Source organism: Ambystoma mexicanum, chromosome 1p (genome assembly GCF_040938575.1).
Source record: "Ambystoma mexicanum isolate Mex_15411 chromosome 1p, UKY_AmexF1_1, whole genome shotgun sequence".
Taxonomy (NCBI): domain Eukaryota; kingdom Metazoa; phylum Chordata; class Amphibia; order Caudata; family Ambystomatidae; genus Ambystoma; species Ambystoma mexicanum.
In genome coordinates this window covers 373823524-373844527 of record NC_090921.1, presented here as the reverse complement: position 1 = coordinate 373844527, position 21004 = coordinate 373823524, and the positions used below count along the sequence as shown (strand labels likewise).

The following is a 21004-nucleotide window of genomic DNA, read 5'->3' as shown; positions in this document are numbered from 1 at the left end:
CCCAAGTCACCTCAACAGAGTGCTGGACCCCAGATGCAAGGAAAGCCCATCTCCACAGCCAAGGGTCCGCTGTGGTGCTATTTGCTAAGACGCGAGGAGCTGAAACCGCGAAGTGCTGCTGATCTGAAGTTTGCCCATTGCTGCCGCCGACCTTCAATTCATAGTGCAGGAGTCCTCGGACGTCCTCCCTCATGTCCCCACGACTGAGGCCCAGTAACAGGATCTGTAGACCTACACAGGAACAGAAGCCAGATGGAACCAATTTCTTCTAACAAAAGGTACTGTAAAACTAAGGAGACTTGTCTCTTGTTGTGTAACCTTGCTTTCAGTTGAGACTTGTCTTGGTTGCTTTTGCAGAGTTTCATGCAGCTTTGCCCCTAACAAGCCTCCCAGCTTGTGGCCCTATAGTGACTTCTTTTTATACAAAGACTTCTAAAAACATTGCGCAAGACATTTTTACCTACATTGCGCAAGACATTTTTACCTACCTGCAAGAAGAGCCTCTGCTCATCAAGACTTTTTCTCAACTAAAATTGGCTGTCCAGGCTCCCTGAAAGAGACTTCTTACCGCTGACGTTGTGCTTCGCCTTTCCCCCAGGAAAGGGTTAATTTACTTTGCATTGGAGGGTTCAAGAAGTACTTACCTGCTTAAGAATATTTGTTAACCATTGTTTTATTCCCTCATCTTCTCCTTTTGACACTAACCTCAGTATTGCTCTAAATGTGCCAGTGATAAATAAATATCGACAGTGTCCTACTTATTTAAATGGGTATCTACCGATTTACAGAAACATAGTGTGTGTATTTTGAAGTATATTTTTGTTCAACATATTTGCTCCCTTCTAATTAAGTCTTATTCAAACTGACTGTTAAATTAATAATAGTTTAATCAAGAAACCTTGAATGCAAGTGTTTATTTGGATACTTGTCACTGTGAATCATTGTGGAATAACCCTACTGTTAAGATGGATTTCTGAACTCTGACCTGGTGGGCAGAAGTTCAGAAGGCCAGCCTAGTTTCTTGGAACCGGGTAACCTTCTGGACAAGCCAGACCAATCCAGGTAGCATTGGCGGCTGTCAAGAATAGGTCTCAGGAGGGGTGAGGGTGACTGAAAGACCTCAATGAGCACACGTACAAATATATATATATACGATTACGGTGAGTAATGTATCCTATATATATATATATATATATATATATATATGGGATACATTACTCACCGTAATCGTATTTCTGATGCTTGTATCTGCTTAGATTCACATGCTGTGCATAGGCCGACATCTAGTGGAAGCTGCGGAGTATTAGTTTGTTTTTCGAAACTCGAAAATGGGCGTCGACACAGGCGTGCCAGTAATACTATCCCTAGTGTGACGTCCACTGTACCCAAGATCCCTCACGCGTCTAGGATCCTCAGATTGTATTTTTTCTGACATGAGGAAGCATGAGGAGTAGCGCGAGTACAGATAATCCAAGCAGATAGACAGAAAGGTAAGACTACAAGCAATCATGCGCCTTCTCTCGGAGGGGAGGAAGGGTGGGTCGCATGTGAATCTAAGCAGATACAAGCATCAGAAATACGATTACGGTGAGTAATGTATCCCTTCTGAGGCTTGTGGAATCTGCTTAGATCACATGCTGTGCATAGATTAGCGAGCAGTACCAGAAGAAGGAGGTGGGATGTGAGAAGGGTCATGAGCAAACAGGTGTCTTAGAACCGCTTGTCCCACTTGTGTATCTGTCTTGGAATGAGTGTCAATGCAGTAATGCTGAGTAAAAGTGTGAATAGAGCTCCAAGTAGCTGCTTTGCAAATGGTGTCGAGGGGAACATTTGCAATGAAAGCCAGAGTGGCCCCAATGCCTCTAGTAGAATGGGCCCTTGGCGTAAAAGGCAGAGTTTTTCCAGAAAGAGAGTAACACAGCTGTATACAGTTGATAATCCACTTCGAGATCGCGCCTTTAGAGACGCGATCCCCCTCTCTGCCTGTAGCTACGGAGACAAACAGTTGATCTGTTTTCCTTAGCGGTCTGGTTTTATTTACATAGTAGAGGACCGCCCTACGCACATCAAGGGTGTGTAGTTTCACCTCAGCTGAGCTTTGCGGGTTCTGGAAGAAAGCCGGAAGCTCGATGGACTGGTTTACATGGAACTTAGATATAAATTTAGGTGAGAACCTAGGGTGTGCGCGTAAAACCAGTTTGTCTTTGTGGATAGTAAAGAAAGGATCCTGCACTGACAGAGCCTGAATTTCACTGACCCTTCTTATAGGAGGTAATGGCTACTAAGAAGGCTGTTTTATAAGTCAGGTGTTTGAGACTACTTTTATGCATGGGTTCGAAAGGGGGGCCCATGAGCTTAGCTAGCACCACATTGAGGTCCCATCCTGGCGGTGGTTTCGAAATAGGAGGGTGAAGTCTCTTTACTCCTTCCATGAAGGCTTTAACTACTGGTACTTTCCACCACGATACTTTGTTATGGGATGTGGTGTAAGCCGAGAGGGCTGCCAGGTGTACCTTCAGAGAGTTAAAAACCAAACCTGCGTCCAGCAGGTGGAGCATGTATGTTACAACGTTGGAAGGAGTGCAATCAACTGGGTTGATTTGTTTATTCTGGCACCAAATAACGAATCTCTTCCACTTGTCAAAGTAACAGTGCCTTGTGATTGGTTTCCTGGATTCTTTTAGGATGTCCATACACCTCTGTGGTAAATTGAGATGCCCAAACTATGACTTCAGGAGCCATGCTGCCAGGTTCATTGAGTTGGGTTCCTGGTGCACTGTTTGACCTTGTTGCTGGGACAGTAGGTTGTACCAGGCTGGGAGTTTGATGGGTTCGCACACCGCCATCCTGCGTAGGTGTGGAAACCATGGTTGTCTCGCCCACATGGGAGCAACTAGGATGAGCGTCATCGATTCCTTGTTCATCTTGTACACCACCTTCCTGATGAGAGGAGTTGGTGGAAAAGCGTACGCAAACATCCCTGACCAGTTCATCCACAGGGCGTTCCCTTGGGAGTCTAGCTGGGGGAACCTGGACGCAAATCCTGGGCATTGTTTGTTTTCGCTTGTGGCGAATAGGTCTATAGTGGGGAAACCCCACTGAGAGAAGAGATCTTCTACGATATCTCTGTGAAGGACCCATTCATGTTCTTCTGGGAGGGAGTCTCTGCTTAGGGCATCCGCTAGGGAATTGAGCTCCCCTGGAACATGATGTGATGAAAGGAAGATGTTCCGTCTGAGTGCCCATATCCAGATTTTCTGGGCAAGCTTGGACAGATTTGGCGAACGAGTCCCTCCTTGTTTGTTCAGATAGAACATGGCTGTCGTGCTGTCCGTCCGGATCTGCACCGACAAGTTTAGCAGAGGGGGCTTGAACGCCCGAAGCGCTCGGAACACTGCCCGAAGCTCTAGCAGGTTGATGTGGTTCTTGGCTACTGAGTGAGACCAGAGACCCTGAGCTGTGTGGTGGAGATGGTGAGCTCCCCACCCAGTCAGGCATGCATCTGTAGTCACCACTGCCTGTACTTCGGGATCGTAAAAGGGTTTTCCCCTTGCGAGATTCTCTCTTGTCCACCAGTGTAAGCTCTGTACGAGTGTTGGCGAAACGACCACTAGATCGTCCCACTGACCACTTGCCTGAGACCACTGTTTCGCCAACCATTCCTGCATGGGACGCATGCGCAGACGCGCGTGGGGGACCAGGTAAATGCATGACGCCATCATGCCCAGTAACCGCATTGCTTTGCGTACCGTTATTTGTTGACCTGACTGATAATGTGGAATTTGCAGTAGTATATTCCGAATTCTCTCTTCCGAGGGGAAGGTCAACCCTTTCTGAGTATCTAGGATTGCTCCTAGGAACTGTTTTGAGGTGCTTGGCACCAGACTTGACTTCTTCTCGTTGATAGAGAAGCCTAATTCGTGGAGGAGGTCGATAGTCCTCTGAATGTTTGACCTGCAAATTCTTGGGGTTTCCCCTGTTATGAGCCAGTCGTCCAGATAAGGGTACACTGGGATTGCCTCCCTGCGTAGGTGTGCAGCTGCCACCGCCAGTACCTTGGTGAATACCCTTGGTGCTGAAGCTATCCCGAAGGGCAGTACCTTGAATTGGTAGTGGCGACTGTCCACCTTGAAGCGCAAGTATTTTCTGTGCGCTGGGAGCATGGAAATATGAAAATAAGCATCTTTCATATCCAAGGTTGCCATGTAATCCCCCTTTTTTAAGAGGGGGATTACCTCTTGTAGCGTGGTCATACAGAATTTTTGGGGCTTGACATACTTGTTGGCAGGCCGTAAGTCCAATACTGGGCGCATTGTCAAATCTTTCTTTGGCACAAGGAAGTAAGTTGAATAGATACCCTTGCTTACCTGGTGTCCTGGGACGAGTTCTATCGCGTCCTTTTCTAGCAGAATGGCGATCTCCTCGAGAAGGATCTTCTGATGTTCTAAGGAGTGTATTCTTTGTCGTGGAGGGTGGTTCCGGGGACGCTGCAGTAATTCTATACAATATCCTGTGGACACTGTTGACAGCACCCATCTGTCTGAGGTGATCCCTTTCCAAGCCTGGGTGAAGTTGGAAATGCATCCCCCTACTGGGGTTGCGTGCGAAGGGACCCTGAACTGAGCGTCACTGCTTCGGTGGAGGCGTGCCACCTCCCTTGTTGGGGCTGCCTCTGCCTCTTCCACGACCTCTCTTGTTACCCCTGCCGTAACCTTGGGTAGACTGCTGGTTGTTGTTCCATTGTGTACCCTGTCCTTGGGCATAGTTGCCTCTGTGAATTTTGGCCGCGTGGGCGACGAAAATTACTGTTCCCCCTCTGGTTAGGGGGTTTGTTGGTAAGCTGGCCAAGGGATTTGAGAGTCTCGTATTCGTCCCTGGCATTCTTAAGTGCGTCTTCGACCGCTTTCCCAAACAATAGATCGGGTTCCACCGGCTTGTCTATTAATGAAGCCTGGGTTTCTGTTTTGAACCCCGACTGTCGTAACCACGCATGTCTCTTGATAACAGTACCTTCTGCTATCAATCTTCCTGCGTTGTCCGCGGCGTCGAAAGTTGCTTTTAATATGCAGCCAGACACGGCTCTCCCTTCTGCCGAGATCCGAGCCAACTGGCCCTTTAACGGTTCAGGAGCAGAGGCTATGAGCGCCGCAACCTCTTCCCATTGATGGCCGTTGTAACTTGCCAACAGGGTGGTGGAGTTTGCAATCCTTGCTTGGTAGGCGGACGTTGAGGCTACCTTCCTGCCAAACCCGTACAGTTTCTTGCTCTCCTTGTCGGGAGGAGCTTCTGACGACGATAAGGGTGTCCCAGCCCTCTTCCGAGTGTTGGTAACCACTAGGGAGTCTGGTTTAAGATGTCCTCTTATATAAAGAGGGTCAGACTGGGCTGCCCGAAAAAGTTTTTCAACTCTGGGGTTGACGGCTCTGGTGAGGTTAGGATTCACCAGGGATGGATCTATTCTACGTTGGATGGATTTAAGGATAGGGATGGTCTGAGCGACCGGCCTCCTCTCTCCCACCAACTCTTCTGCGAAGTCCCTTTCCTCCTGTACACGTGGGTGTCGATGTGAAAATGTTCTGCTGCGCGAGCGAGAACTTCATTAAGGAGGGGCTGGTTATCAACTGGCGAGTCGGTAACTGGGGCTTCGCTCTCTACCGGGGAATCTACTCTGTAAATTTCCTGCTCATCTTCTACCTCCTCCAGGTCCTCATCATCCGCATAGTATTCAGTCCCGGTTTGTTCCTCCATAATTTCAAACTCCTGGTCCCCTTCAGGTAAAGGCTGTCCTTGGTATCTGGGGTGTGGAGTAGAGTATGGAGTAGAGTAAGGCTGCACCTCTAAGGGTTCAGGTCTTTCGAACCGGGCCTTCTTACTTAGGGGGATAGGATCAGAGGAGCCTGAGGGTGTGGCCCCTTGAGGGTCGTACGAAAGGAAATGTTCTGGGTTTTTGTCATAAAAATCAGCTAAGGAAGACATCCTTGACATGACCCTGTCTATGTCTTCACTGGACCATTCTTTGGAACAGGGTATGACTTTAGTAGGCAACTTAGAGGACTTGCTGGATGTGGATGTCCCAGTAGATTTGTGTTTGTCTGTCTGCTTAGGGTGGAAGGATGGTCTTACAGGCGTGGAAGGCTGTGCTTTCCGCTGTTGCCCCCCCTCCCTGTGCGTGGAAAAATGTTTTCCCTGCCCCTTGGAGGCCCCAGAGACTTTCGACGCCTGGCGTCGAGGGTCGGGCGGGGTATCTGTCGAGCGTGGGGCCTCGCTGGTGTTAACTGCGGCCTCGGTCTCCTGGAGCGCGGCCTGGGGGTGGAAGTCGTCTTCGTCTCCCGACGATCGAACCTCCGTTAATCTAGGGAGCGAGGCACTCTTGGCAAGAGTGGATGATTGCCTTGCGTCATGAGGCGATCTCGATCGAGAGCGCCCAGAGGACACCGAGTCTGACCGTTCTATCTGTGCCTCTTTCCGAGAAGTCGACGTCGTCGAGGTTCGGTTGGACTTAGTGTGCTTAGTGTGTGTAGGGTGTGTAGCGCTTGCGTCGCCGGGGGTCTTCCCCATAGCCGCCCTGCTGGACAACCTTCTGAGGTCGGGGACCTGCGCTCGGCAGTCTTTCGACGCCGTAATGCCCTCGCCGTCCGAAAGTACGGCGTCGCTGCCATCGCTGAAGGTGCCCTCCGCTGCCATGGCCGCCTGCCTGGCGTGGTGGGCCCAACGCTTTGTCGAACGGTCCTTAAGTGCCTTAGGCTTAAACCTACTACACGCTCTGCAGTTCGCTTCGGGATGGTCCCTCGGCAAGCAGAGATTGCACGTGGCGTGCCTGTCGACCCAAGGGTACTTGCGGTTGCACTTGGGGCAGAATTGGAAAGGGGTACCCTCCATACGCACCTTGAGGCAGCGGGCTGGTAAGTGTAGGACATATATAAGGTGTACCTATATACCAAGAGTGAAGAGTGTGTACCACCCCCCACTCTCCCTACTTGCAGGGCCGAGGCCAGCGGCCTACTAGGCCTGGGCCGAGGCCAGCGGCCTACTAGGCCCGGGCCGAGGCCAGCGGCCTTCCGAGGCCCAGATCCGTCGTGCAGCAGCCAACGGTCGATGTCTTCTCCAGCCGTCGTCGAGTGTCGAGGGTCGACGTTGGGGTGGGGGAAGGATGTCAATAACTAATGTTAAACTTCAATAATTAGCAAAAGTATGGCTAAGGCCAGGGGACCCCGCAAGATGCTTCCGACCAGTATGCTGGAAAAAAACAACCTGAGGATCCTTGACGCGTGAGGGATCTTGGGTACAGTGGACGTCACACTAGGGATAGTATTACTGGCACGCCTGTGTCGACGCTCATTTTCGAGTTTCGAAAAACAAACTGTAATACTCCGCAGCTTCCACTAGATGTCCGCCTATGCACAGCATGTGATCTAAGCAGATTCCATAAGCCTCAGAAATATATATATATATATATATATATATATAATACAAATACATTTATTCAAGGCCTTTGAGTTTCAACGCACAGCAGTTAACAGTAATAATTTTAAACCAACACAATCCTACTAAAATACATATATACAAGACCAAGTGGCCTCAAGGGTTACTGCACGAAATGGATCCACAACCTGAAAAGGAAATTAAACAGGCAGTGCAAAGAGTCTTTAGGCAATTCTGCAGTAATAACAAAGGCAGTCCAGTCCCTAAGAAGAGTGGAGCCTATTGCTCAAATGTACTTGCAGTGCTGGCGCACGCAGTAGTACAGATGAGCGAAAACGGGGTCTCTTGTAGGGTCTGTACCAGCTCAGGAAGCTGCGTGAGGTGATGCAGAATAAGTTACCACTATTCGTGGAGGGTCTCCCCAAGAAGACAGAACAGGTTCCAGGAGTTGGGAATAGTTTGATAGCTCAGGCTATCTGACGAAAGGAGAGTGGCCCTCAGGGGACACTTGTGCATAAAAATGGGTGGATGCACTAGGGGCCACCGGTAAAGGTTGCAAGTACTCACCGACCCCGGGCGCACTCCGGACCAAACTTCGGCAGTCAAGTCCACTTCGGTTGCAAGTTCAAATGCAGCAATTATGCGGCTCTGTGGCTTTCAGTGGCAAAGGTACAGTGATGATTCCCAAACAGGACAGTTGCGATTTCTCTGCTCCTGGTGGATGATCAGGACAGTTTCACTGTAGCAGGCTTCAGGGCAGGGGGGGCGGGGGGGTGGTCACAGCAGCAAGGCACCTGCGAAGTTCGTCACCATGGCTGGGAGACATGGTACCGCGTGTACTCCGGTTTGGGAGCTCTCTCTACTCCAGACCTGGGAATGGAAAGTGTACAAAATGCGGTGTGAGAGTGCCGTGAGTTTCAAGGATCTCCTCGAAACGGCAGCGGTGTCAGAACAAAGGTCCTGCACAAGCTGGTCAGCCCACTGGTTGGCCCAAGGACACTTCCAAGAAGGCTTAAGTCCCACTATTCCAATGTGTCGAAGTGTCTTTGCAGACCTAGTTCGATCACATGCAGATGGGTCCAGCGGGACAACAGCAGACTCCGGGCGCCAACCCTTCCAGCGGGTCACCAGCGGTTCCTTGACTCAGCTTCTTAGATTCAGGATGCTTGGATCCTATCCTCCGTTCACTGAGAACTCAAGATATCGACCTGGTATGGGTGTTTGGAGCCTTCTCTTATCCAGAATCTCCTTCGCGCCAAAACGAAGAGGACCCAATGGAAAATCTGCTCACATACAGGCATACGAGACGTGGACCAATCACGGACCACGGTGGTCCCAGGCATTCACAGCACACCAAACACTCTGGCACCCAGGATGTGTATTGGAACCAGACAGTCCAACCCACATCTTGGAAGCACATACACAAGGCATCCAGAAGCCTGCGAAAGCTTGGCATTTTGCAGGAGAATACATGCCCCAATAAGGACTAATCCGTGTCGGCTCGACCTGGTGAAGCTGAAGGGGCAAGATGGCTAAAGAACAGGACAAAAAACCTTGTGGCATGGCCATTTTGGAGCTAGGCCACCTTTCTGTACCAAACGCGGTAAATGCAGGTTGCATGGGAAGAAATGGTTAAAAATATATGAAAAGGTAAGCTGCCACCAGCCCTGTTCCAGGCACATCTGAATTTGTCCTAAAAAAAAAAAAATCCTTCGAGGGTGACTAGGGCCCTGGGAAATGACAGGATGTTATGCGCGCAGGTGCTCGGAACGGTGTACGTACTTTTTGTGCCACCAGAAAAATCACGGGAGTCGGCTGAACTTCGTGTTGTGGTTCACAGGGAGGAATATCTCGAACCTCGGTCTTCCGAGGCGGCTGGAGGTTGCCATGGAAGCTTAGCAATACGTTGCTAAGGAGACGCAACGTGCGTGCTGGTTCATGGCGGTGATCATGTGACATTGGGTATTTAATGCCGCCCCCCTGCTTGCTCAGTGCTTCTGATCAAGCATTTTTGGCGCTACTTGTTTACTTGCCTTGCATCTTGTTAACCTGGTATCTTGAACCCTTGCTTCTCTAACCGACCTTGCTTTTTGGATATTCCTAGTCTGTTTTGGTGCTTCGGTGATCTACTGGTTTTCGACCCTTGCCTTCTGCCCTTAGATGTTGATATTGCATAATCCCCAGTCTAAATTTGCTCGTATGGATTTGACCCGGATTGTTTAAAGGATTTCTTTTGAAGTGGTTGACTTCATTCACTCTTGCTACTTTTCTGGTTACTTCTTGTACTGTTAAACACAGTATTTGTTATTCCGCGGGACAGCCTCCGCTGCGCCGCGGGACAGCCTCCGCTGCGCCGCGGGACAGCCTCCGCTGCGCCGCGGGACAGCCTCCACTGCAACGCGGGAGTTGTTTTACCATTAGGTAAAAACAATTCGACTTTCCGTATTTCTTCTAACTCAGACGGAAATTATCTTTCTCTTTCATAACAAACCTTTAGCATGTGCAATTAACCCTGGAATCCCTCTGGTAATAATCTCCGTGTATTTTCTTGTTCTTGGTAGTTTAGTGTTAATAGGGATTGTAACCAGAGAGGTCACTTGTTTTTTCAGAATATTCCTAGTATTTCCCGATTCCTGCTCAGATCGTGGTTAATCAACTTAGGATCAATTCTATCTTTGAGCAGGTTAGTGTGGGAGGAGTGTTAGTATTTAGTGAAGCCACACAGTATACTTGGATACTAATTGTGCTTCTTTCCTTCTACAGCTACGGTGGTCTCGGAGGGATATCCAAACATCTTTCAATTAATTGATCCCTCTGTATGTGTATTGTTAACATTCAGAGGAGTACATTGGTGGGAAGAATTCTTCTACACTACGGGGTCAACCAGTGAAGAGGAATTCTGACACAGGAGGACCCAAGCGCTCTGTACTGGAAGGTACATTGTGCACTTGTAACATGTTGCAGAAAAGTTGCAACACTGGAAAGGACTAAGGGAACCACAAGCAACTTACAAACTAAGCAGTGGACTTTGAAAAGTATTCTTAAGTTCCTGTGTGTTTTGGCTTAATGTGCTAAGTATTTTAAAACATCTCTTGGGTAAATATCCGTTTTATATAAATGTATTGGTGTGTTTTTTTTTTAATTCTATTATATTGTTTTTTTTCATATGGCGCCAACATGCCCATAGGCCTCAGGGTGCTCATATAACTTACAACAAGAAACACTATAGGTGGAGCACAAAAATGTGATTGAAAAGGGAGGCGACTAAAATCCTAAAGCCAAACAGAAAGGTCTTCAAGCCTGTGCAACTGAGGGAAGCTGCCTGAGTGACTGCTGAAGTGTATTCCAAATATTGGGTGCCCGAAAGTTAAAGCTAGATCCTCCAAACCTTCTCTATGGCAGACTGGGAGCCAGTGCAAGCCCTTGTCGGGCACAAACAATGTGTTATCTGCGCTTCAGGCCACAAACATCCCAAGCTGCCCTAGTCTGAATAACTTGGAGCTTCGTTACATTTACTTGTGATGTCCCTACCAACAGACCATTACAATAATCCAACTTTGTATTAATTGTGGGTGTTGCAATTAGAGCTCTATTTTTCTCCGACAGATCTGCCAGAGGAGCGGTGTTATATAACCAGAGCAGGAGTTCAATGGAGACCTGTTTTTTAAAACATTTTTTTAATGTTAGTTTTGGATCAAAAACTACTCTCAACGTTTTTACATGATCAGAAACACGAATCTTAATTTTTTTTTTATGTGTTTAGCCGCTATTTCAGCTTTTCACAAAATTAGAAACAAACATTCATACAAAATAACAATTCATACATGCATCTGAAACATGCTAGAATCTACATAGTCAAATAAAAACCATTGTTTTAAGCCAATTCCAGTACAGACAGATTTTGCAAATGAGTAATTGATTACATATGGAGAAGAGCATAACAGGAGAAAATAGAAAGGAAAAATGTAAAGAAATTTAAAGTAATACATCAATCAATATTCTATTTACTTCCTGCATATTTTAACCATCGCAGCACCCCTAAACTTTGAGTCACAGCCCGAAGAAGCTCTCTCTCAGAACGCATCCGTATTCAACCAGTCATCATGGTAAACAAAACGTGAGCGATAGCTAGAAGTTACCTCCCTGCAATGCTGTACAATCAACAACGATTTGTTATAAATCTGCAATTCCCTTCTTCCACACAAAGAACAGGATCCTTCCTCAATGCTCATCTCATCTCTAGAAACCCTTAATTCACCTGTATGAATCAAACTGAGGCGAAATCTAAGAAATTCAATTCTCTCCAAGGCACTTGGAAATGTAATCAAACAGCCCCGAAAGGTGCCCCTAGTTTTATGTAACTAAGCATGTACTGTAACAAGTGCCACGATGTCCACGGACTGATGTGCGCTATATAAATGTTAATAAAACAAACAAAAGAATGGAAAATGATTTAGCTAGCTTCAGATTTCTCATAGTTTCAATGGTCCGAATGCAATCTCGGTCCAAAAGAACAAGTTACTTTCTTACCTGGTAACGTTCTTTCGATGGGATGTTCCGACGACATATTCCACATCTATGACAGGTAATCACCAGAGCGGTGCTGTTTCGGAAAATGTTTGGCGTCTGAGTCCTGCGTCGATTACGTTGATCCGCTGTCCTCGAGGGCCTCCGTCGAGCCGAAGTCACCGGATGTTCCAAGTAGGACGCACGACACCCGTAGCCTCAGTTGTAGATTTTCCCCAGAAGGTGTGGCACCAATCTTCTGCCAGCAGAACTACAAAAAGCCTTGCGGAAACGGAAGCTGCAATCGCATAAGAAATTCTGTAGAAGGGCAGGCTGGGAGGGTACGATGTGGAATACGTCGTCGGACCATCCAATCGAAAGGACGTTACCAGGTAAGAAAGTAACTTGTTCTTCGAAGGGATTGGTTCCTCCGACGTATTCCACACCTATGACAGACTCCCAAATCAGTACCAACGTAAGGAGGTGGGAAAAGAAATTAGAATTTTAGAATGCCCAATCAAATTGCAGAATAGAGGACCGCCTTGCCAAAGGCCAAATCTTGCCCATGGATAGAATCCAGGGAGTAGTGTTTTACAAAAGTGTGGACAGAGGCCCATGTGGCTGCTTCACAAATGTTACGAATGGGACCACCCTTCTGTAGGGCAGTAGAGGCAGCCACACCCCTATTAGAATGGGCCCATAAGCCTACCGGAGGGTCCTTACCCGCCAAGCGGTAACATTCAGAAATTGTCAAGATAATCCATCTAGACAAAGTCTGTTTAGCAACAGCTTGTCCCAAACGCCTTCCAGCGTATCCTACAAAGAGCTGATCGTCCACTCTGATCCGGGACATGCGCGAGATGTAGAAACGTACATCTCTCCTAGGATCCAACCTATGGAGCCTCTCCTCTTACTTACCAGGATGCGGAGGAGGATAGAACGCCAGAAAAATGACCTTCTGGCTTAAATAAAATTCCGACATAACTTTCAGAAGAAAAGAAGGACGAACCCTAAGGACAATCCTGTCCTTAGGGAACACTGAAGGGTGGCTTAACGGAAAGTGCCTGCAACTCACTCATTCTGTGAGCGGAAGTGACCGCAACTAAAAATACAGTTTTCAAGGTCAATAGTCTCAAAGGACAAGAATGCAAAGGCTCAAACAGAGCTCCCATTAGGAATTTTAGAACCAGGTTCAAATCCCAACCGGGCACCTGGAAAGGTGATGGTGGGAACACATTAGTGAGCCCTTTCAGAAACTGAGAAATCAAACCAAAGGAATTTTAAAATAAGAACACTCCTCAGACGAGCTCTTAATTATGTACAGCGCCGCCAGGTAACCTTTAATGGTACCCACTTGCAGGGCCTTGTGGGCTAACAAAAGCAAAAAAGACAACCACAGGAATGGCACATGATAAAGGATCCACATTCTTAACCCTGCACCAGTCGCAGAACTTTCTCCAACGGCAACGGTACAGGGACTTCGTTGCAGGCCTTCTGGCCGAAAGCAACACCTCCATCACTTCTTCAGGGAGGACCCAATCCTTATACCTCAACCTTTCAGAGGCCAAGCATGAAAGTTGAGGGACTTGACCTCTGGATGGAGAACCTGAACCCCCTGCCATGAGAGGGGATCGTCTCGGTGGGGAAGACGGCGTGGAGGGCAGATGGACATGTCGGGAAGGTCCGGGTACCACGTTCTCCTGGCCCATGCCGGAGCAATGAGGATCAATCGGAAACCGAACCTCCGCAGCACTTGCGGAATGACGGGGACTGGAGGAAACTCGTACAGCAGTGGGAAGGACCACTCCACTACGAACGCATCCCCTAAGGCTCCTCTTGGAGGAAATTCCTGCGAGCAGTATCTTTTGCACTTCCGGTTGACACTTGTGGCGAAAAGATCCACTTGAGGGGTCCCCAAAGAGCGAAGATCTCCAGGAGAATCTCCTGAGCCAGCTCCCACTCGTGAGAGACCGTGCTCTGCTTGCTCAGCGTGTCCGCCGCCGCGCTTTCGTCTCCGGCCAGATGAACTGCCGAGATCGAAATTTCCAGCTGGATGGCCCAGGACCACAGCTGCATCGCCTCTCTGCACAGAGGGAGAGACCCTGCGCACCACCCCCCCCACACCCCCCTTTGTTGAGGTAGTGCATGGCCACTTTATTGTCCATTACAATCAGGACAGTCTTCCCACGCACAGACGGCAAAAAAAGCTTCAGGGCTAGCCTGACGACCCTCAGCTCCAACAGATGCAGAATGTGATGAGCCCTCACCTGGGGAGGAAAACACAGCCCCAGGGATGTGTCAAGCACTGCTCCGATGTACTGTAGCCGCTGAGTAGGTGTCAAGTGGGACTTCTTTAAGTCGAGGAAGAAGCCCAGCCTGTGAAGGTAGTGGCAGGTGACTGAGATGATCCAGGACTTGCTTGGGAAAGCGCCTGATCAACCAATCGTCCAGGTAGGGGTAGATGTGAATCCCCCCTTTTCTGGAGATACGCTGCCACCACCACGATGAGCTTGGTGAAGACCCTTGGGGCGGAGGTTCATCCGAATGGCAGGACCCGAAACTGAAAGTGTGAGTCGCCAACCGCGAGCCTCAGGTACTTCATGTGCTTGGGATGAATCGGCACATGAAAGTAAGCGTCCTTGAGGTCGAGAGACACCAACCAGTCCTGAAGTTGAAGGGCCTGGAGGACTTGAGAAAGAGTAGCCATCTTGAACTTGTCCTTCCTGAGGAGCTTGTTCAAACCACACAAGTCCATGATGGGTCTCAATCCCCCCGTCTTTTTTCAAGATCAAAAAATATGGGGAATACCATCCCTTGTTCCTCTCCGCTACAGGCAGCAGTTCTATTGCGCCTTTCTCCAGCAGGAATTTGATTTCCTGCGCAAGGAGCGGATCCGGACTCTTCAAAGAGATTCCCTGGTGGAGTGTCGTGAGGCCTCCGCCGGAAAGGAAGACAGTAGCTGTGGGCTCCAGAACCCACACATCTGAAGTAATGGCACGCCATTCTACAAGAGGCTGCGCCAGCCTTCCCCCCCCCCAACCGGCGAACCATGAGACATGGCCTCATGACTGAGCTGAAGCGACTGCAGAAGTGCCTCAGGGCAAAGAGGCAACTGCTCGAGCGGCCTTGGCACCTCGAGTACCCGGTTTTCCACCTCTAGTACTCCTACGTTGGCCCCTTTGACTGGCCGCTCCCATCGATCTACCAAAACACGAGTAGTATCGAAAGGAACCTCCCTTCCATTGCTGTCCCCTAGGACGAAAAGGCGGAGGTTGGTGGACTGTAGCGCTCAACAACTTCGCTGCAGCCTTTGAGGTCTGCAACCTCTCAAGGCTCTCGTCAGCCTTGCTGCCAAAAAGATGGAAACCATCAAAGGGCATGTTGAGAAGCCGGGCTTGTACGTCAGGCGCAAACCCTGACTTCCGCAACCACGCAAATCTGCGCATTACAGTGCTAGCCACCATGGACCGGCTGACACAGTCTGCCATGTTCAGACCTGACTGAATGGATTCACACATTGCATCCTTGCCATCCTGAACGAGGGGAAGAAAACCATCCCGTTCCTCCCCTTCGGGAATATGTTCAGCCACCAAAGAGACAATTCCACAGAGTGCGAGTGAAACGTGCTAAGGCACACACAGAGTTGGCTGCCTGTAAAGCCATACCCCCTGAAGAAAACACTTTCTTCGCCCAGCCATCAAAATGTTTGTCGTCCCCATCAGTAGGGATGGTAGGGTACGATGCCTGCACCACCAAACTGGGGGGCGTAGTCAAGTAGCAGGGGTCGCTACTGTCTGGACGGTATTTTTTCGGCAACGACTTGCTCACTCCCGGGAGACTCTCTGGAGAAGTCCAAGCCGCTGCCATCCTTCTCTGTAAAGCCATATGAAATGGCAGCACCGGGTCAGTGGGCGGACCTTGGTCAAGGATATCTGTCAGGTCATCCTGCAGAAAATCCACTGGTGGCTCAGACCACCCCAAGTACTCTGTCACCCTCGACATGAGGCGCCTGTATGAAGATTCAGCATGCGTACCAGGCTCAGGCCTGCCAAACTCTACTTCCGGGGAGGTATCAAGACCACTGGCGTCGTGCAAAGACTGACGCAGATCTTCCAACTGGCTATGACCAGATAACAGGTCGTCAGGAACCTCATCAGGTACCAAACCTTCCTTGGACCCTTCATCCACCTCCGAGATATAATCCAGTGGCTAGAATAAATCCCTGGATGAGGGCACAGAAAAAGGTTCAAATACAGGCCTCACTGACTTCTTCAGGGCCTTCCTCAGAGTTTCCACCGATGCACGTGTACCTCCGGTAAAACCTCCACAAAAGGCGTTAAAGGGCTTCGACGGAATCGGATTCGAGCGTGGCGCTGATGGCTTCGACACAGGCCTCGAGGGCGGTGCCCCGAGCATGTCCTTCGACCGCCTCAGCGCAGATGGCGTTGACGACTTCCTCTGAGACGGAGCCTCGAGAGAGTCCCTCGACGGACATGGCGCAGATGGCGTTGATGTCTTCTTAGAAGACCTCACAGGTTCTGCCGGTCTCGAGGGCGTCGAGGACCACACCTGGAGCGGGCATGGCTAGAGCGATCCACCTTGTCCGATCGGGACCTCGAAGGCTCCCGATGATCGTGCCGACCAGCCGAGCCCGAAGGCGTGCGAGCCCGAAGGCGTGCGAGCGGTGGCCCTAGCACGTTCCCTGCCGGCTTCTTTCGAAGGCGTGGACGGAACAGAGCCCTGCGATTGGAAAATCGCCATCATCTCTGTACGAAATGCATCCCTTTCCGCAGGAGAGGAATGCTTGTTGGGACAAGCAACCCGCCGTCTGGCGGAGTCCTTGGACGAGGATGGGGAAGGCGACCGGTGGCGGTGCTTCCGCAAGTGCCTCGAGGAGGCAGAGGAATGGCGGGAACCACTCCGGGACGGAGAACCCCCTGGACTTATGCCGATGACGCGGAGAGTCTCCCCTCGAAGCGTCGGTCGAAAGCCCAGCAGATTTCGACTTTCGGGTTTGGAAACCCTACCTACAGTAGCTGCTTCTTCCGCTCTCACAAGGCATTCGACGTTAACGACTGGCAATCGTCACAGTCCTCGGTGGCGTGGTCCTCACCAAGGCACCAGAGGCAGACGTTGTGCGGGTCCGTGAGTGACATCTTAGAACCGCAGTCCTGACACTTCTTGAATCCCGACCGCAGGGTAGAAGACGAATACATGATATCTTCACAAACACCAAGTTCTAAGAACCGATAGAAGTAACAGAAGAACCGAGGTGCACCGAGATCTCTGAAGCGAACACGTTAGCGTAAAAAACTGAACTGAGGCTAGGGGCGTCGTGCGTCCTACTTATAACATCCGGTGACGTCGGCTCGACAGAGGGCCTCAAGGACAGTGTATTGACATAATCGACGCAGGAGCCGAAAATTTTCAAAAGCAGCACAGCTGTGGTGATTACCTGTCATAGATGTGGAATACGTCAGAGGAACCAATCCCTTCAAATTGCTCTTTTGACTCCCTCCAGATTCTCAATAAGGTCCTTCGGCAATTCATTAAGTCGAGACAGTCTCTTCAGAGTAAAGTCTTTAAATCTCCTCAATTCAGCCGAATTACCCCTATTTACATGGTCCACAACCTCTTCGTATAATGATCCCACCCTGGGAATCCGCACTGATAGAAAAAGAGAAACTCTTCTCCATTCGAGCAATGCTTCCAAGGAACTAAGACCCAATCCGTAGCGCAAGCTGGCGACTGGAAGGGACTGTGGTAAATGAAGGACCCTCTTCAAGAGTCTTCCCTCTATTCTTATCCAGCCCACTGACCAAGCTTGAACAACTGAGTCCAGGACATATAGAATTTTCGGGATCACATTTCCTGTATAGAAGCGAATTAGAGGCATCAGTGAGAACCTGCAATATTTTGTCATCAGTTTTCTCATCTGACAGCAAGGTTGGTCTATCGAGCTCTCTAGGCGATTGGATACTTTCGAGACCAACGGGGAAGTATAAAGCATTAGACCCAGATATTTTACAGGAACTAGAGAGCCTTTCAGGTGCCACTTCTAGTTAGTTATACATCGATCAGAGTAATGGAAACAGACTATGGTGGTCTTCGAAGCAGTCATAATTAAATGCATTTCTCAAACCCTTTCAAAAGCCGCTGGAGGCCCACACGAGTGTAGTCCACCAGCACATAATCCACGTATGCGATCCAGCTCAATGGTAGGCTCCCTATCTTAGGGGAGCTGAGTGCACAGGGCAATAGCACCTTGTTAAATCCGCACGGTAGAGGTTAAAAAGAAAGGGAGCCACTGTGCATCTGTCTGACTCCTCTAGCTGTGCATATCAGACAGGGCAAAGTACTGCTCTCCCATCTAGCCTCACCTGAATCTGGGTCTCTATGTGGAGATGTATTCTCAGAAATGTGCTCATTCCCTTCTACTTTAGGGACCCCCAGGACTTTAAATTTCTAATCTGGAGAGAGTGAGACCTTTTTCCCACTCATGTATTTTTCTGTGATTTGGACTCCGTTTCTTTTGACTTTGGAGTCTGCCAAATTCCATAGGCATCATCTTTACATTGTGACACAAAGCACATTCAGTGCAGTGACACAGGGAAGTCTCTTATATTGGTGATACTACTGTTTCCAATGGCAGTGATGTGAAATTGACTACTTCCATTTTGTAACCTTCTTGGCCCAGCACACACTATCTTACCATAGGGTGTTGGAATGGTTACTTAGTATCCCCTTTATCTAGTTTCTCATGTTCCATTTTTATGTTACCCTTTCTACAATTAATGGCTGGTGGCACTGGTTTACTTTTAACTACCAGTGTGTGTTTTTACCGGGGGCTGCGTTCGCAGCTGCAGTAAGGCACCCAGGGCTGTCCTTTTTGTCAAAATGGCCCCGTCATTTTTCGCCATTGCTTGTTTGAAAGGTCCTTCTTGAGTGTGGCCGCTTGAGAGTTGGAGGAGGATCTGGGTGTCATCTACATAGTTGATGTAGGATATGCTGAAGGCATCCAGATGGTCGAAAAGGGGCTTAGTGTATATGTTACATAGGGTATCCTGCCAATCAAGCAAACTTCAGTAAACTCAGTTATGGTGCTCACCTAAATATATTGGCGAGTACATTGACTCCACTGCTGCAAATGCATGTAATTCTACACATTAACTATTTGGTCTAGCCAAGACATTGGCCAAGAAAGAATGCACACCATCACTCACTTCTGACCTGCAAGCACTTGGAGAGACATTTCGCCCTAGAAGCAAGGGACGGGCAGAACTGTAAATGGACATTTTCTCTGAGGAACGTCTGTCAGGTTCAGAGAATTCAAGTAAAAGCAAAAAATAAGTACAAGATCTAGAGGCAGTATCACTTCAGCTTCACAATAAAGATGGCATCTCTCCAACTGTAAAGAGAAATAAAATCAAACTTGCTGCTGATTAACCCACTGTATAACCTGCATCGCACTGCTTTCCCCCACCTGCTCCTCCTTAATCTGATAGCTCCCCAGACATCACACGCCCCCTCTCTCTCTCCACTCAAACCACAAATGATGCACGTCACAGTCAAATTCACAGGCTCACCTGTTAGCGCACTTGTGTCTGGTTGATCTGAAGGAATTTCTGCAATTGGAAGATCAATCTTTTCCTCTTCTGGTCCCCAGCGACTCTTCCGCTTTTTCTTTACAGCCGTCTGCTTCATTGAGGTAGAAGAGGAAGGCACTGGTGTAGTGTCGCTGGGGGTTATACCATTCTGTCTGTTGGAAGCCAGAGTTGCAAGAGCCACGGCCAAGTCATGTCGACCCTTCCGGTACTCCTCCAATTTCTCCTTGTAGTGCTTGTAAATTTTGCTGGTTGGATCATAAAGAAAACTACAACAAATATAGGAAAGCATGTTTGAACTAGAAACTGGAAACTATGCCTTGTAGCAGTTTTCATAGAACACGTATTTTGGAACTAAAAAGCACAACAGTTCATGCCAAATTCCTGGATGAAGAGTGCAATCTCTTGGATCTTTTTTCATGGTTTAATGATGCATGCATGCGGAGGACATTTCATAATTATTACAAGTGTTGGCAGCGCACAGTGGTCTGTCGTAAAGGGGCCTCTTGGTGCTGTGCCAAAAGGCTTGGGGATAGGGAAGAGTGAGGGCAAAATTGCAAGAAGAGCCAGGTTAAGGACTTGCGGAAGGAGAGATGGTCAGTACTTGTGCTCGGGAGCTGGTTCGAGAGCTGGGAATGTAAGAAGTGCAAAGGCGTGTCGGCCCAGCTCAAACTCAGGATTGAAAGAAGATTGGTGAGGAAGAGGCTTATGAGTGGGGAATAGGGTTGGAATTTGATTAGAAGGCAGGTGGGCATTTATACTTATGGCATGGTGTACCACACAATGACATTGGAGTTTTAAACTAGGAAATGTCCCAAAGCTGAATCCATGTTCATGATAGAAGGCCAACTTGTAATAAGCTGTGAAACTTCCATGGGCAATCTCTGACACAAACCGAACATTTACTAAAGCCAGACCAAAGAAAATGGGCATGGATAAGTTTTAGAAAGGGGATTAATAAAAAAAGTCAGCTCACTAGAGTTGTTTTTTTAAACATGTAGGTTGTGATAAATGTAAGTTTAACTGACAGGTGTTATGGAACCATATAGGGTGGAATAAATTACTCTAACGCAAGTTATCATCCAAGGGACATTGAAAACATGCTGGCTAGGAAATAATTTAATGTGTTTGGCTCTCATATCCTATTTTATGAACCCCCTAAACTAGTTGCTTTTTCACAGCAACTAGTTCACAGCTGGTTTTCCTGGGAACAGAAGGACTACTGTGTTGGTTGTTGTGTCACTGTAACCTCTCTTCATGTGCTGTGCTATGGTGGACCATGCAGCGCTTAGGTGAATGGTGCTTTTTATAAAACCCAATTTGGGTCCCTGACTGATTCTCTCAAACTGTAAGCGTGTTGGTGAATAGGCTGTAGTTTAGACTTAACCAAGGATACAGTCCTTTCCACACTAGCCCAATGCACCACTATGGTAGCAATTGGGGTACTAATGTATTTGAAGCCCTACCTTTAT

The 21004-nt window shown here is 48.6% G+C and overlaps 1 protein-coding gene across 2 annotated transcripts in view; it reads right to left on the bottom strand.

Moving 5' to 3' along the window:
* The window catches only part of SUGP1 (SURP and G-patch domain containing 1), a 786467-nt gene that overhangs the window by 180815 nt on the left and 584648 nt on the right, over window positions 1–21004 (bottom strand). For both annotated transcript variants that reach the window (XM_069649115.1, XM_069649114.1), the window contains exon 9: window positions 19515–19801. In XM_069649115.1, coding sequence (XP_069505216.1) covers window positions 19515–19801 — 287 coding nt within the window. The remainder of the gene's footprint in view (window positions 1–19514; window positions 19802–21004) is intronic.